Raw genomic sequence first — 14,246 nt, 5'->3', positions numbered from 1 at the left:
CATGCATCTGGCAGATTTTTTTTGGGTGGATGGCTATTTATGTTAATTTCTCAAAATAATATAAGAAGCTGCTGAGATGAAAAATCCAAGCAAAAGAAAAACCTCCAAAAGTGTTTAGAGGTAACAGAGACCATTGATATCATTCAAAGCAGCTAATTAATATGTGATTGAACTTTAGTGTCTATAATAACATGAAAGTATGATCTCAGCCAGTCCAGCAGATTGTACAATCTGGGTGAGAATATTTATTCATAAATTACTTGTGGAAACGGCCTCTAACAGAAATGCAAGGTAAGACTCGAACAATAGACTGTTGTGGTCCGACTCCTCTCCGGACCTCACACATAACGGGAGAGCTTAATGCACCGAGCTGCCCCTTTACTTGTATAGGACTAGTATAAGCTTATTTAATCAACTATATGTACACCTCAGAGAGATGCTGAATTTTACAAACACTATTGTGAAGAAGTTCAGTGCAAAATCAACATCTCACTGGGGTTGAGGTCGCGATTGCACGATGAAAATCTCGTTACCAACCAAACATCCTTCGACATCTTGAGGAGAACCAAACTTGCGTTCTAGGTAGAAACCAACAGCGCCAAGCCTCTGACCAAGCTGACGTCTGAAAATGGGGTCGATTGTTAAAGGTTTCTTGCTATAATCGACAGTCAAGAGAATAACTTCTCCGTCAGCAGGGGAATTGCCACCTACAACCATCTCCTCACTAAAGTTGGCGAATGCCAGTGTGCGCACTGTGTCGTCAAATTTACCACTAGATAGACGCCACGGTGTACCCCTTGTTCCTGAAGCGAGTGTTTCACCGAGTCCAGGTGCAATTTCAGCCTCAATGAAGTTATGATTGTTGTCCGTTGGGCTCAGTGTGTGGAGGACGAAAGATAAATCTGGTGAAAGCATTTCTTGCACTAGCACGGCCATTGTAGCGTCTTTCTGGGACACACCAGCAGCTCTGCGGCTCAGTACTGCTCTTCTAGTATACAACGAGGCCCAAACACGGGCTACAGCATGTCCAAACCTTATCGGATCTGAAGGGCTAACATTAGGAATTGAATCATAAAGTCCAGCAGCTGACATCCCCGCCAAGTCCTCGACATTAGCACTTGAACGCACTATTAAACGTGCATTACCGGGAAATACTTCTCCCAAGCTTTCAATGACATCTTGTCCAGGCAATAGAGAAGATATTAACTTCTGGAGATCCTCACAATGTTTATCAAGTTCACCGCCATCAATTTCAGCTGTTTCTATCTGTTCGACAAGCAATGTGAAGGTCTCCATTAACTTGTTCATTTCCAATGCCGTTTCCATGGAACCAAATGGAATAACTGCTCCTGCAGGAACGTTAAATGATGCTGGTGCACCTTGGTCACTATAAACTGCAATCAGATAGATCATCAGACCAAAAAAAAAAAAGGCAAAGACATATATTGCACCAATGGAATCCATCATTTATTTATGCTATGATAAGCTAAACGCAAAAATGAAGTACCAATCAATGTTGACCAACATCGAAATTTAACAATGTATAACAAGCATAGGAAATGCAAGGGGCCAAATTTTTAACTGGAAAAAGAAAAAAAATCAAAATAGAATGGGAGCAAAAAAATTTACATGGAACGTTCATTTTTAAATAAATCATTGGGGGTTCGTTAAGCAGAACTGACATTTTAGCTACAGAAACTAAGAAGAAAATAATAAGTATGGATGATATTAAGAGAGGGTTGTCCTGCAAAGAACCAAGACTACCTTTAGTAGAAGAAATGGCCAGTGAAGCTAATTGAGCACAAGAAGCAGCTTTTGCACCAGAGGTTTGTATATCTGCATCAACAAGAGGAATAACACCTCTGGTAGGTCCAACCTGCAAGTAGGACTTTGGCAGCTCGATAAGCAAATGATAGAAAAAGAACAAAGAGAAAGCAAAGCGAGAAAAGAGGGGTGGAACTGAACTAAAGCAGAACATATTTGCACAAAAAGGTTATTTGCAAGGAATCAATTATTTACCTCTTTAACTTGAGATGATTTGACAGCAATTGAGGAAGCACTGCTGTCTGATGAGGTTGCACCTGCAGAAGAAGCATTACTTGAAGGAAGTTTATTTGGAGAAACACCGCCCGCCTTCTCTGATGAAGAAGCAGTTAACTTTACACCAGTTGATGATGCTTCTAACCTGAAAAACAAAGGGAAAAACCAAAGAAAATTAAGGACAAAATAAAGAAACTACTAATGCATTATAATCATCAGTGAGTTAAAAGGTTTGAAGAATATAACCTCACATATTTTCCTAGTAGCTGTCTTACATCAGAAACTTTGTCATCGTCGTCGCAGGTCACAAAAACTACCTTTTCCTGCAATCAAAAGTATGTAACACTTCTATGACTAACACTCATATAATTAACTTTTGGACAACAACATACCCAGTAGAATCCCACAAGTGGGGTCCAGGAAGGGTAGAATGCACACAGACCTTACCCCTACCTTGTGGAGGTAGAGAGGTTGTTTCCTAAGGACCCTCAGCTAGAGAATAGCAAATCAAAGTAGGTATGAAAAGTAAAAACGACAGTGAAGAAGACAGTAACTAATAAGGAAATAATAACAACAAAAATAATGCGATAACTGAAACACGATAAACAACAAATGATGATAGATCATATCAAAAGCAAGACACTACAAGAATAAGGCTAATACTATGACAGACACCACCAAGCCTAAACCGAAAAAAAGTAAGAAAAACACTCCACTACCTACTAACCTTCTATCCTAATCCGCGATAGATAACAAAAACAAGACACTATAATTAACTTTTGGACATGGAGCCAAAATTTGGAACTCACCTGCCGGGCCCTAACACCTAGATGAGATAAATGTGGTAGCTCCTGTAGAAGTACAACTCCAGATATGTTACTCCCTGCTGCAGTCACCTGCAAGATGGTCAACAACGCCATTCAGTATCTTCCTCCGAGTAATACATAAGTTTCTAATGCTTAGGATTCTGCAGAAGCAACATAGAGATGAGAAGTGCTAGCAACCTCTTCATCTCCATCAGCTTTGTTGACTACAAGAATAACAGGTCCTGTTGCCGATGATGGTAGAGTCCCAGGGATAATTCTATCCACCTGAAATGTGAGTAATCAACCAACATATCAGCATTAAACTCGTTTTACCTTGGATAAAATTTCAAAAAGAGAAGATGCAATTCACAAGAGTTAAGGTCAAAACATAGAACTAGTACTGAACTGGATAGAAGAAATTACACTGCAAGCATTCAGATAAACTTAAGTGCTTCGTTGCTTGATCAGAATGAATTCTTCTAGACTCTTTTGCGACAAAAAATCTTACTTCTAGCAAATAAACCAAATCTTTTTTATAACCCTGGTGTCTAGGCCAGCTTGCGCTCGCATTTCGAGCAAATTAACCAATTGTTGTGCAAATACCAGCTAGAGCTCTAAATATATAAATAAATTGCTGGAATAAGAGATTGACAATATAATATTCACCTGTATTAGCTCTCCAAAAGCATCTCCTGGAACGAGAACATCCCATCCCGAAGACCCAATTGTCCTTCTAACAGCCTTCAAAAGTAGTGTAGCAAGCTTCGAAACCTGAAAAACCACACTACAAATTGCATGTATTTTACAAAGTTAGGCACTTTGTTAACTTATAGTAACATCTTCTATCAGACAGAGAAATAAGAAGAAAAAGATTGGAGCAACTCTATTCAGAACAATAAAATATTTGTCCAATCATACCCTGCTCGAATTTCAGCTTCAGTGAATGTTCTGACAGTATTTTCAGGAATCCCCAAAGATTTTCCTAAAATCTGCAAGAACATAAACTCAGTTCAAATCCCAATTTATATATCTCTTAACTAACAAGCATGTCAATGACACTGAATAAAATAAGGGCTGATATAGGAAAATCATTTTCCTTCCAACTGACTTAGCTAATCCATATCATCATGTGGTCCAAATGTAACTGTCCAATTTGGATAGCTTACAGGCATGCCACATATAATGGAGTTTTTAAAAATAATAATTCCAAACTAGTGAATAATAACACAACTGAAAATAATAGCTAAACCGGTACCACGAGAAAAATTGAAAGCTTAGAAGCCACTACTGTGTTCTGAAGTACTCCCTATGTTTCAATTTGTTTGTTTGGTTTTGACTTGACACAAAGTTAAACAAAGTAAAGAAGACTTTTGAATCTTGTGGTCTTAAGCTAAAGATATCAAAATGCCTTTAATCTCTTAAGCATGTCATGTGGAAAGTTAGAATTAAAGAGTTGCCAAAAAAGAAAAGAATCATTCTTTTTTAAACGGACTAAAAAGGAAAGTAAGACGAGCAAATTAAAGCGGAGGGAATAATTTATTTTCCAAAAAGCTGTTATACCTGTACTTTTTCAGGGAATATTTGGAGAAGTGTCTCGGAATACTCCTCAGTTAACCTTCGACTTCTATCAAGAGTCGCTTTTAGTCTTAATGCCCATATAGTCTTACCATCTTCGCTGCCTTCAGTTAGGATAAGCCCAAAAATTTTCAGGATTGCTGATGCATTCTTTATTGCACGCATGATAAATCATTGATGACAATAAGATACCTTCAATTTCTGAAATACCCCTTTCTTTCCATGACAAAAGTTCATTTCCAACAGCTTTGCATTCCTCGGGCTTCCAACCAGATATACCTAGCTGTTGGATTCCAACTGTAAGTGCTCCAATTGGATCATTCCAAGAACTAATGTTTTTCACTGTTACATTCTCTGCAAGCCAATCAGCTCCGCCTAGAGCTTCAACTGCATTCACAAACCTATATTTCGAAGAAAATTTCTTAGATTGGGACAAAAAAAGATTGTAAGAATAATAAATGGTAAGCATATAACCATATGCAACTGATGCTAAAATGAAAAAGAGAATCCATCAAGACAACAAAATACTGTTATGTTTAATTGATCAACCTATCCTCAACTTTACTTTTTTTAAATCTTTTACTGTCAGGAAAAAGGGAAAATATAATTCGAAATGGACCAATGTCCTTCCCCTGCAATGCACCCATATGTTCCTTCCATACATATAGGGTATTCAGAGTATACCTGCTCAAAAGAACAAATGCATAGTCTTCAAGCCCGATTTCGCAGAGACGCCACTGCACAATGACAAGTTGGAAGTATTGGATGATTCAAGTAACAGGAATCAATGACAACTTTAGTGTTGGTACATTTAAGCAATTCATACCTTCTGACGCATAGCTATTGAAGCATCCGGAGCATCATTTCGGAGGCCACTTTCAAGACCCTTGGCAATTACTTCACGAAGAGCATTCAGAGAGTTAATAGTCCTGACTAGAATTCCAGTTCTTTCAGTCTCTGAAACATTATGTTTTTCATCCAATCTAACCAATTCCTGGGAGAGACGCCGAAACCAGAATCAACATCAGTTTTAATAATAGGAATTATACAACTAAGAGATCCTTGCTTACAGGAAAAACTCAAGAGGCCAACACTAATTGATTAAACAACTGAGGCTGCAAAATTCGTATATGCTTTCTCTTCAAGGAAACATAGGGTCTATAGAAAGCTAAAGATGCATGTCATCGCAAACAAACTGGATAAAATTTTCACCACTCAGCAAGAAGTATCTTTTTTTCCTTTTTTAAGTCACTAAGACAAGGGTATCAATCATAACCTGAGACTGCTGAGTAATCCTGAAGGTAAGACACCAAAGTCGGGATAGTCAAACATGTGAAACAAACCAGAAACTTGAAGAGGAAAAGATTTAAGCGAATGGAACACTCTCCAAAACGCTCAGAACAAGAACTCTGACATGAAATTCAAATCACATTAGGTATGGTGCATAGAATGGGCTTTATGGTTTTACATATACACACAATGTAACAAAACAATTTCCTTCAAAAAGATGAAAACACCACATGCTAAAAAAAATGGAGGGTCTTACCCAGGTTGATATTTCTACTAGTTTCACCATAGGTCTGCCTTATAACTTCTCCAGTCTTATAGCTAATTTTTTCCTAACTCGCAAATTAAAAGAAAAGAGTATACTAATGAACCATTGAAATGAAGAAACTAGACTTTTGTTAGCAGAAGGCTACTCGAAGCAAAACAGGGATCCTTGCACATCTTGATGACCAAATAAATGTAAAGAAGAAAGACATATTGACTGCCACTATAACAATAAAGCTTAAATAGGTTTTAAATCCTGACTTTTGATTGATCAAGTAGCCTACACTTTTTTGAACTTAGTAACTTGGGATTAAGTAACCTACACTTAGGGTTGTGATATTAATTGTATGTCATGCAAAGAGCATTAACTTAAAATATCTTTAGTTCTAGAATAAGTGATGTTTGGTAATTGTTAAGTTACAGGAAGAACTTGGTTTTTTATGCAATGGTTTGTTAGTGGTCTTGCTCCATAATGAATCTATTCTATTTTGAATCATTATTCATACATTTCTTGCTTTAATATTATGATATAATCTGAGCATCGAACCCAAAACCTTAAAGCTATCGATGGCGTCACCCATGATATTATAAACTCTTTTAGAAATCCTTACACGATCGTGAGGGACAATGCATTCTCCTACACCTTCCCACATGCCACATGTGTAAACAGATTCTACGTTTACATGTGGGTGGAAGATTTTCCTTTTTTTTCTTGTTTTTTCTTTTGTACTTTTTTACCTTTTTCCTTTTGTTTAGAAGATAGTGGGTTTAAGGTAGAGAGACAGAGAATAGGCTGAAGAGGGGACTTGGAGCGGAGAGATGATTGAAGAGTGGGTACGGATCAGAGTCAGTGACCCATATGAATTGAGAGAGATGAAAGAAGCCCAGAGCAGCTCGTAAACCTTCACTATATTACATCTAAGTCATATTTATGTACACAAATACCTAACTAACAGTTTAAACTACATTCATTATAGCAAAGAACACACAGTTATTGCTAAAAATCACAGCGTATTAGCAAAAACTTTGGAGCTTGTCTTAGGTAGAGCTATCACCAAAACAAATACACTGACCTTTTTGGACTCCAAGAATGATGAAAGCATTGACAAGCTACTTCCATCGAGTGATTCTCTCATAGATTCCAGTTGTTCATCAAGACTGAAAAGAAAGAACAGAAAGATGTCATGTCAAGCAAATTTCATTTTCCAGTGTGCAAGCATTTTTATAGGAACATACTCCAACTAATCAATTCCGTGCAAATCATACAGACTTTCATAATTTGGCATTAGGTACTGAAGAAACATATCCCTTGAAGTGTGACCAATTTCGCAGGATGAGAAAATTCTATAACATGCACCTAAATCATTTTTCTTCACTGTCAAAGAGCACATTTAATCAGACTAAGAGTAACTTAACAATATCTTTAAAACGACTCTATAATAATGCACTCAATCCACTTCTCTTTTCTCCTTGGGAGAGAACCACATTTGCACGTGTGATAGCGAACAATGAAGTTCATACATCATGATACCAACTGATCTCTCAGGCATGTCTAGATACCTCTCAATTGATTAAGTGAGGGTACTGCAAGGTAGAAAAAAATTAATATAGGAAAGAGAAAAACAATTCAGGAAGAAATTGAGGAACAACATACTGGGGAGATACTATTATTTAGCAAGTGAAGAAGCCTATTTTACAAAATAATGGAACTGGACCAAATGCATGCTACGACTTATTAGTCGTTCTACTAAACTCATCTCCTTTTTATTCCACATCAGGACTGACTTTTTGTGCAGAAATCAAATATTTTGAAACAACTAACAGATAAAGGTCATACCTCCCAGCATTGAAGAAATCTTTTAGTTCATTGTGGAAAATCTTGAATTGTTCTACAAATGCCTCACTATATTGTCCAGGTTGCTTGGTAATTCTTTCGAGCATTGCTTCTGTGGATACTAGATCTTCAGGGCCAGCATTTCTATGGAGTTTGTTTTGTATAGTATGTTTGATCTCTTGCTGAAGGAAGGTTAATTTTTAATAGCAAGAAGGACAGATAATATTGTGTAATAAACATGGAAATATTGAGAATGCAAGGAAAAATTGAAAATAAATATGTGGTAGCTGCTCAAAATACAACCTTAAGATCATGCGGAATATCATTCCTATGAGCAATGTCCCTGATTCTCGTTAAAGGAACAGATGCAGTGAATTCTGCTTTAAAAGAAGGCAAGCACGGTTGCATCTTCCGGATCACAAGTATTTCCTGCATATATTGAATAGAAAACGTTTCTAAGCCACTCAAAACTGAGTAAGGCAAAGCTCGAGAACAAGCTAATGACTGACTCATATCCACAAAGTACAAAGCAATGATGTTTCTAACTACCTTTCAACTTCCCACATGCTGTTCCCAAGTTACCTTTTTTGTTTGCATTTCAACTCAAAAGCTTTAAATCTCATAATCATATTTACAGACAGTAGATGTATGGGCTAATAATATTTTGAAGTAAGAGCTTATATTGACCAATTGTTACCTTGTCGAGGGAATTTTCTAACTATATTAATGAGATTTAAGAAAGAATAGCAGTCAGAACTCAGAAGTTCAGACCCTTCTTTATTCAAAAAGCATAGCTGATTTTATTATCAAAAAGCAATAACATTTTCTCTTCAGAGTAGTTGCTCCAATAAAAATTCAATGAATAAAACATAGATCAACTGAATTCTTCTGACACAAAATACTAAAGAGGTCAATATCTACTGCCACGTCTACACTGAAGTTACATTTGTGTTATTTCCAGTCACATTTTTTTCTAACCGAGAATTCCTGAGGGCCAGTAGGCACAGTTTGAAACTCAGTGGATAGTGGGCCGACCCTCGACCTTGTTGAGATTTCCAGTCACCTATGACTTACTGTCACCAAATAAGTACCACCACTTAACAGATCGAATAAGAATTGGCAGAACAAATTGAACCAGTTCAACGGATCAAAATTAATTTCTCAAGAGCAACCAACGTGTTCCAGAATCCAAAGACATAATAAAAATAAAAATAAGCGTAATGAGTGCACTTAACGATTGAACACCTGAAGCGTAGTGTCTCTCCTGCTCAAGACTTTTTCTACTTCCCGAAATATAAGCCTGGAAATCTCTGCGTGCCTATTTGGTCGGTGGTGACCCCCATCTTCAAGGCAAGGAATTTGCCCTGTGTTTATCCACTGCACCCAAGAGTAATATTCAGTAGGGATAGAAATGAATCAAATCAAGCAAGTCATCTAAAAATAGATGAGACCTTTAGATAGACAGCTGCATACGTGAGAGCCTCCAAGCGATGTGAACTATCCATATTTTCAACAACGAGTTCTCGAACAACCTCAAGCTGAAAAGGGTAAAAAAACATGAAGACAGTTAATTATAAAGAGATGTAGACAAATCTTAAGTTAGAACCTTTTCACGAAATGGATAAGTAACAAACCACAAGAATTGCAATTAATAAAGAATAACATCACTTCTCATGCTTTAGTTCTTGTGTTACCTCTCTTCAACCAGCTATAAAAAACCACACAATCTACCATTGTTCAAAAAGTATATTTAGATATCTCCAATTGATAAAGACTAAAACTACCTTTAGATAAGGAAAAAGTTAAGGACTCAGAATTTTTTCTGACCTTCAGCTCTGCAACATATAATCAAATTAGTAAAGTAAACAGAATGAGAAAAGGGGAATATTTCAAATAGATGCCAATAGAAACGGTATGAAGGAAGAGAAGGAATGAGCAAAGAGGGAAGGAAATAAATAGCAGAGATGCACTATTTCAAATAGATGCCAACAGAAACACTTGGAGGACTTCACACACCAGTGGTGAGTGAGCTTAAAACACTTATGCAATAGTGAGGATACCAATAATGCAGATTGATGAATTACAGAAAATAAATAGCAGAGATGCACTGTGATGCTATCTTGCACAGAAGATATTTTTTTATGGCACAGTCAATTTCCAGAATGCAAACATGCCATCAAGACAAGATCTAATCCATCTTCTCACCTTCCGCCACCAATTCCGAGCATTTTTATCACCTTCAACAAGCTTTAGGGAAATTCCGGTGAGACCTGATGTGTCCCACTTCCTGTTTTTATCAGAATCCAGCTGGTCGTTTGAACGTACAAAAGATGCAGCCCTCCCTTGCCATTGCTCCACAAACGGACTTGTTACTACGTCAGGAACAGCTGCCTGGCTAATAATTTTAGCTCCATTATCACTTGTCTCTTCTACTACCTTCTCTACCTCAAATGGATCTAATGGCAACAAATTCACAGGCTCATCTGTCACATTCCATTGACAGACCAGTTCAAAACCTCCTCCTTCTGGTAGCTTCAAGATCCGATTACTGCCGTTTTCCCATAACATTTTCTTGTCCTTACCAACAATTACAAACTTATACTCAAGAGTCTCGCCAGATCGTACTTCCAATTCACCAATCCATCCATTTTCTGTCCAATCCATCATTATATTCTTCTTCCAGGACCCTAATTCTTTGGCCGATCCCAAAACTGCAATGTGCTCCCCATATTCGACTTGGTGATCAAGCCGAAAACGTAGCTGAACCTTCTCAGTAGATGATCCAGAATTATTTTTATTCTTTCCTTTATTTTGGTTTTCCCTGCACCGAAGAAAATTTTAGTCAAGGAAAACCCACTATTCTTAAATCTGTGAAATAAAATCAATGATTTTGCTGAACCACATAATACAATTGGTGTACAATAACATAATCCATTTATTTTTGCCATGTATAATTGGGGTATAATAGAATGAGCAATGACTTGAAACAAGAACTGAAGACTACCAAGGTTGAGGCAGTTAAGCCAACACAGAAAACTTAACTCAGGAGACAGTGGAACTTCACGGTTGCACCATCTACTTGAGAAATAGTACCAAGGTCTGGCAGTACCATATCCCTAATATCACTATAGTATCACATTACTCAACGCATTTCCTATCTAATTTACAAAGGCAATAAAACTAGCACTCTATCCCAAATTGACTGCACTAAGCTGTCTTTAAGATCAAAATTACAAAATTTTGAACATCAAATACTCACAATACACAAAGTCTTCTGCAACTAAAGCTTAACTATTCGACATCATATCAATTTCTATTCAATAGGTGCCCTCCATTTTCTCCGATTAATTAAGTATTCAAGGTGAAATCTTTAAGATTTATAATCAAACTTAAAGACACCTAAAAATGGCCAGAGGGAGTAGAAGAAACAAGAATTCTCAGAGAACAAATTTAAACACATACACACAAAAAATTCTTTTACCAAATGATGAAGAACTAAGGTGAAAGTTTTGACCTTTAATACAAATTAAGCTTAACTTTTCGATATCATATTAATTTCAATTTAATATGTGCCCACCATTTCTCTACAAAATTACTAAGTATTCAAGGTGAAAACTTTGTACTTCCAAAACAAACTTAAAGACACCTAAAAAAGGACACAGGGAGCAGAAGAAAAACACCTTTCTCATAAAATAAACTCAAACATACAAACAAACAAACTTCTTTTTCCAAATTATAAAGAACTTATATGAAAGTTTTGATCTTTAATTCAAACTAAACACACTATAAGCCACCTCAATAAAAACAAATTCAAAGAAACAATAAAAAGGGTACCTGGTTTCAACAGAAGACACCCCACAGACAATTCCTTTAACCCTACGATCCATGAAAAAACCCAAATTTCTTGTAGGCAAAAGGGTCAAATTTCTCACACTTCTATGACTTATCTGATGAACAACATTGAATTGCTTCGAAATCTTGATCTGGGGTTGTCTCTTTTTCACATTTAGAGCTGAATAACAGTGTGACAGATGCATAGAATCCATTATTAAAGCACATTAACAGTGAAAATTGTATACTGATTCTTGAAATTGACTTATTTAAGACAGAAAAAGATTAGCTTTTTGAGGTAGAGTGGAATCAAAGAGAAGTATACATACAAATTCCTAGGAGCGATCTTACAAAATTATTAAGAAAAAATAGAAACTAGGGATGGCACAATCATGGGATTGTAAAGAGTGTAGTAAAGAAGGACCCTCCATTTGTGGATAGGTGTCACATGCCAATTGTTAGATCTTTTTATTCTAATGAGTTGCGGTTAAAAGAACATACCTAAATTATTATTATTTTTTGCGAATTTCATATTTTAACTATTGAAAAAGAGTCAAAACTATCTTTAAATTATAAGAAAAGGTTTAAAAATACTTTTTATTCATCTTTTGGTCTAAAAATACCCTTCCATTCACTTTTTTGGCTCACATTTACCCCTCCACTCACCTTTTTGGCTCACTTATACTCCTTTCATTCAGCATTTTGACTAACTTATACATTTATGACTAACCACCAAAGTTTATTTTGTTTTATTTTTTTGAAAAAAATATTATTTGTCATTTTCTTATTAGATAAAATAAAAAACTCATCTCGATTAGGTTTTTTCCCCATAATCTATTCAAATAAAAAAAAATATATACCTCTTCAAGCCCCCATTTTAAAAAAAATTGTATTTGCTCTAAAAAAAAAATTTTAAAAGTTTGTTTTAAATAATTAATATATAATAAGAATATTAATAGTGCCACACTATCTATATTCCTTTTTAAAATTAAAAAGAAATTGTTAACTTAATTTTTTTGCTAATCTGTGATAAATACTTTTCAAAGAAAAAGTTCCACAAATAATTTTACTTAAAAATTAACTCATTAGAAAAAAAAAAGCAGATGGACGGTCGTAGCCATAGGGAAAATTTAAGTAGGAAAATAGAGAAAAATGTGTGTAATGTATTTATGGATAAGATAGTACATTGTTATGATTATGACATAATAAATTTATTTATAAAATATTAATCATCTATATCATGTTTAGAATCTTGACTTAATTAATTAAATATTAGCCGTTAATTTTTTCTTATGTCATGAGTCTTCAATTTAATTAAAAATTTGAGGAAATGGAGAGGAGTTGGATTCAATAAATAAATAAATAATAAAAAACTACAATTTTTTTTTATATAAAAAAAATTGGGGTCTTGAAGAGGTATATTGCTTTGGTTTGGATAAATAATGAGAAATAATCTAATTGAGGTGGGCTCTTTATATTATCCAATAGGAGAATGACACATAATAAATATTTTTAATAAAAATAAAGAGAGAATTGTTAGTTTCAAGGGTATGAGTGAGCCAAAAAGGTGAATGGAAGGGTATTTTTAGACCAAAAGATGGATGAAGGGTATTTTTAAACCTTTTTCTATAGTTTAGGAGTATTTTTGGCCCTTTTCCGTTTAATTATAATGGCAAGGACATAGTTGGATAGAACTAAAGCAACAAAAAATAATACTCTATGTATCTTGAGTTTATTAATAAAAATATATATGATTTACTTATTATTTTAGTCGATCTAAAAAAAACATACCTAAATTTTTGAGATTTTTTTACATAGAAAGAAGCCAAGGCCACAAATAATTTTAGATTTGAGTAACATATTCTAGTTTAATAGGTTCATGATTATTATTATTATTATTATTAGGCTATACGTTATTTATTAACATGAGGTAATATGGACTATTGAAGCTCAAGAGAAAGAAGATATTATTAGCATTGAGAATGATTACATGTAATGTTTGGTTCATTTTAAATTCTCTCAATTGGAAGCTTGTGGATGGCATTTTATCAAAAGAATTAAACATGGAGGGGAATTTGGTAGTACCTTAGCCAAAAAATCCCATCCTTTGCAAGCAATCTTGTCTCCTTTTTTATTGTGTTCATAGTCAAAGAGTCGAATTCAAAATTTAAATTTGAGGAGTTTAATTTTATATTGTTAAAATTATTTAAACTTTAAACTCAAAAGTTCGAAGTTTGAATTGTCATTTTAACTTTAAAACTTAAGGCTGGACGTTAGGCATGGTTTTCCCAAATCCCAACTTCAGACCAATTGAACTGAAGTTGCAACTTAGACATGATCAAGTTTAAGGCTAAATTTTAAATAATTTATTTTGACTATATCTTAAATAGTGATCCTTATACACTTTTCCTGAATCCTAGGCTCTTAAGCCCAATCCAATATCCTTAACAGAGACTATTTAGTTGTGGACTTGGCCCATTTATCTCTTTCTCCTTTTTTTTTTCTGTCAAAAGACAAAAATATCCTTATTATTACGGGTTATTACATGTTATCGTGAAGCTATTTATTTTTTTGGAGGGGGGGGGGGGGGGGGGGGTTTATGGGGAATC

General features: G+C 35.2%; 1 protein-coding gene across 3 annotated transcripts; it reads right to left on the bottom strand.

Annotated features, from left to right (window-relative positions):
- Window positions 1-137: 137 nt before the first annotated feature.
- On the bottom strand, window positions 138-12,058 carry GWD3 (glucan/water dikinase). 3 transcript variants are annotated; one of them, NM_001287941.1, is given in 20 exon segments: window positions 140-156; window positions 217-1,394; window positions 1,765-1,876; window positions 2,020-2,185; window positions 2,287-2,363; window positions 2,850-2,936; window positions 3,045-3,131; window positions 3,513-3,630; window positions 3,765-3,835; window positions 4,407-4,525; window positions 4,614-4,822; window positions 5,106-5,158; window positions 5,248-5,415; window positions 7,046-7,130; window positions 7,810-7,988; window positions 8,110-8,235; window positions 9,052-9,183; window positions 9,258-9,344; window positions 10,012-10,627; window positions 11,641-12,019. In NM_001287941.1, coding segments are annotated over 19 exon segments (3,609 nt in total). In that variant the 5' UTR covers window positions 11,853-12,019; the 3' UTR covers window positions 140-156; window positions 217-489.
- Between the last annotated feature and the right edge of the window lie 2,188 nt (window positions 12,059-14,246).

The sequence above is a fragment of the Solanum tuberosum genome, unplaced genomic scaffold (assembly GCF_000226075.1).
Source record: "Solanum tuberosum cultivar DM 1-3 516 R44 unplaced genomic scaffold, SolTub_3.0 scf00280, whole genome shotgun sequence".
Lineage (NCBI taxonomy): Eukaryota > Viridiplantae > Streptophyta > Magnoliopsida > Solanales > Solanaceae > Solanum > Solanum tuberosum.
This window is presented reverse-complemented; position numbering and strand designations above follow the sequence as displayed.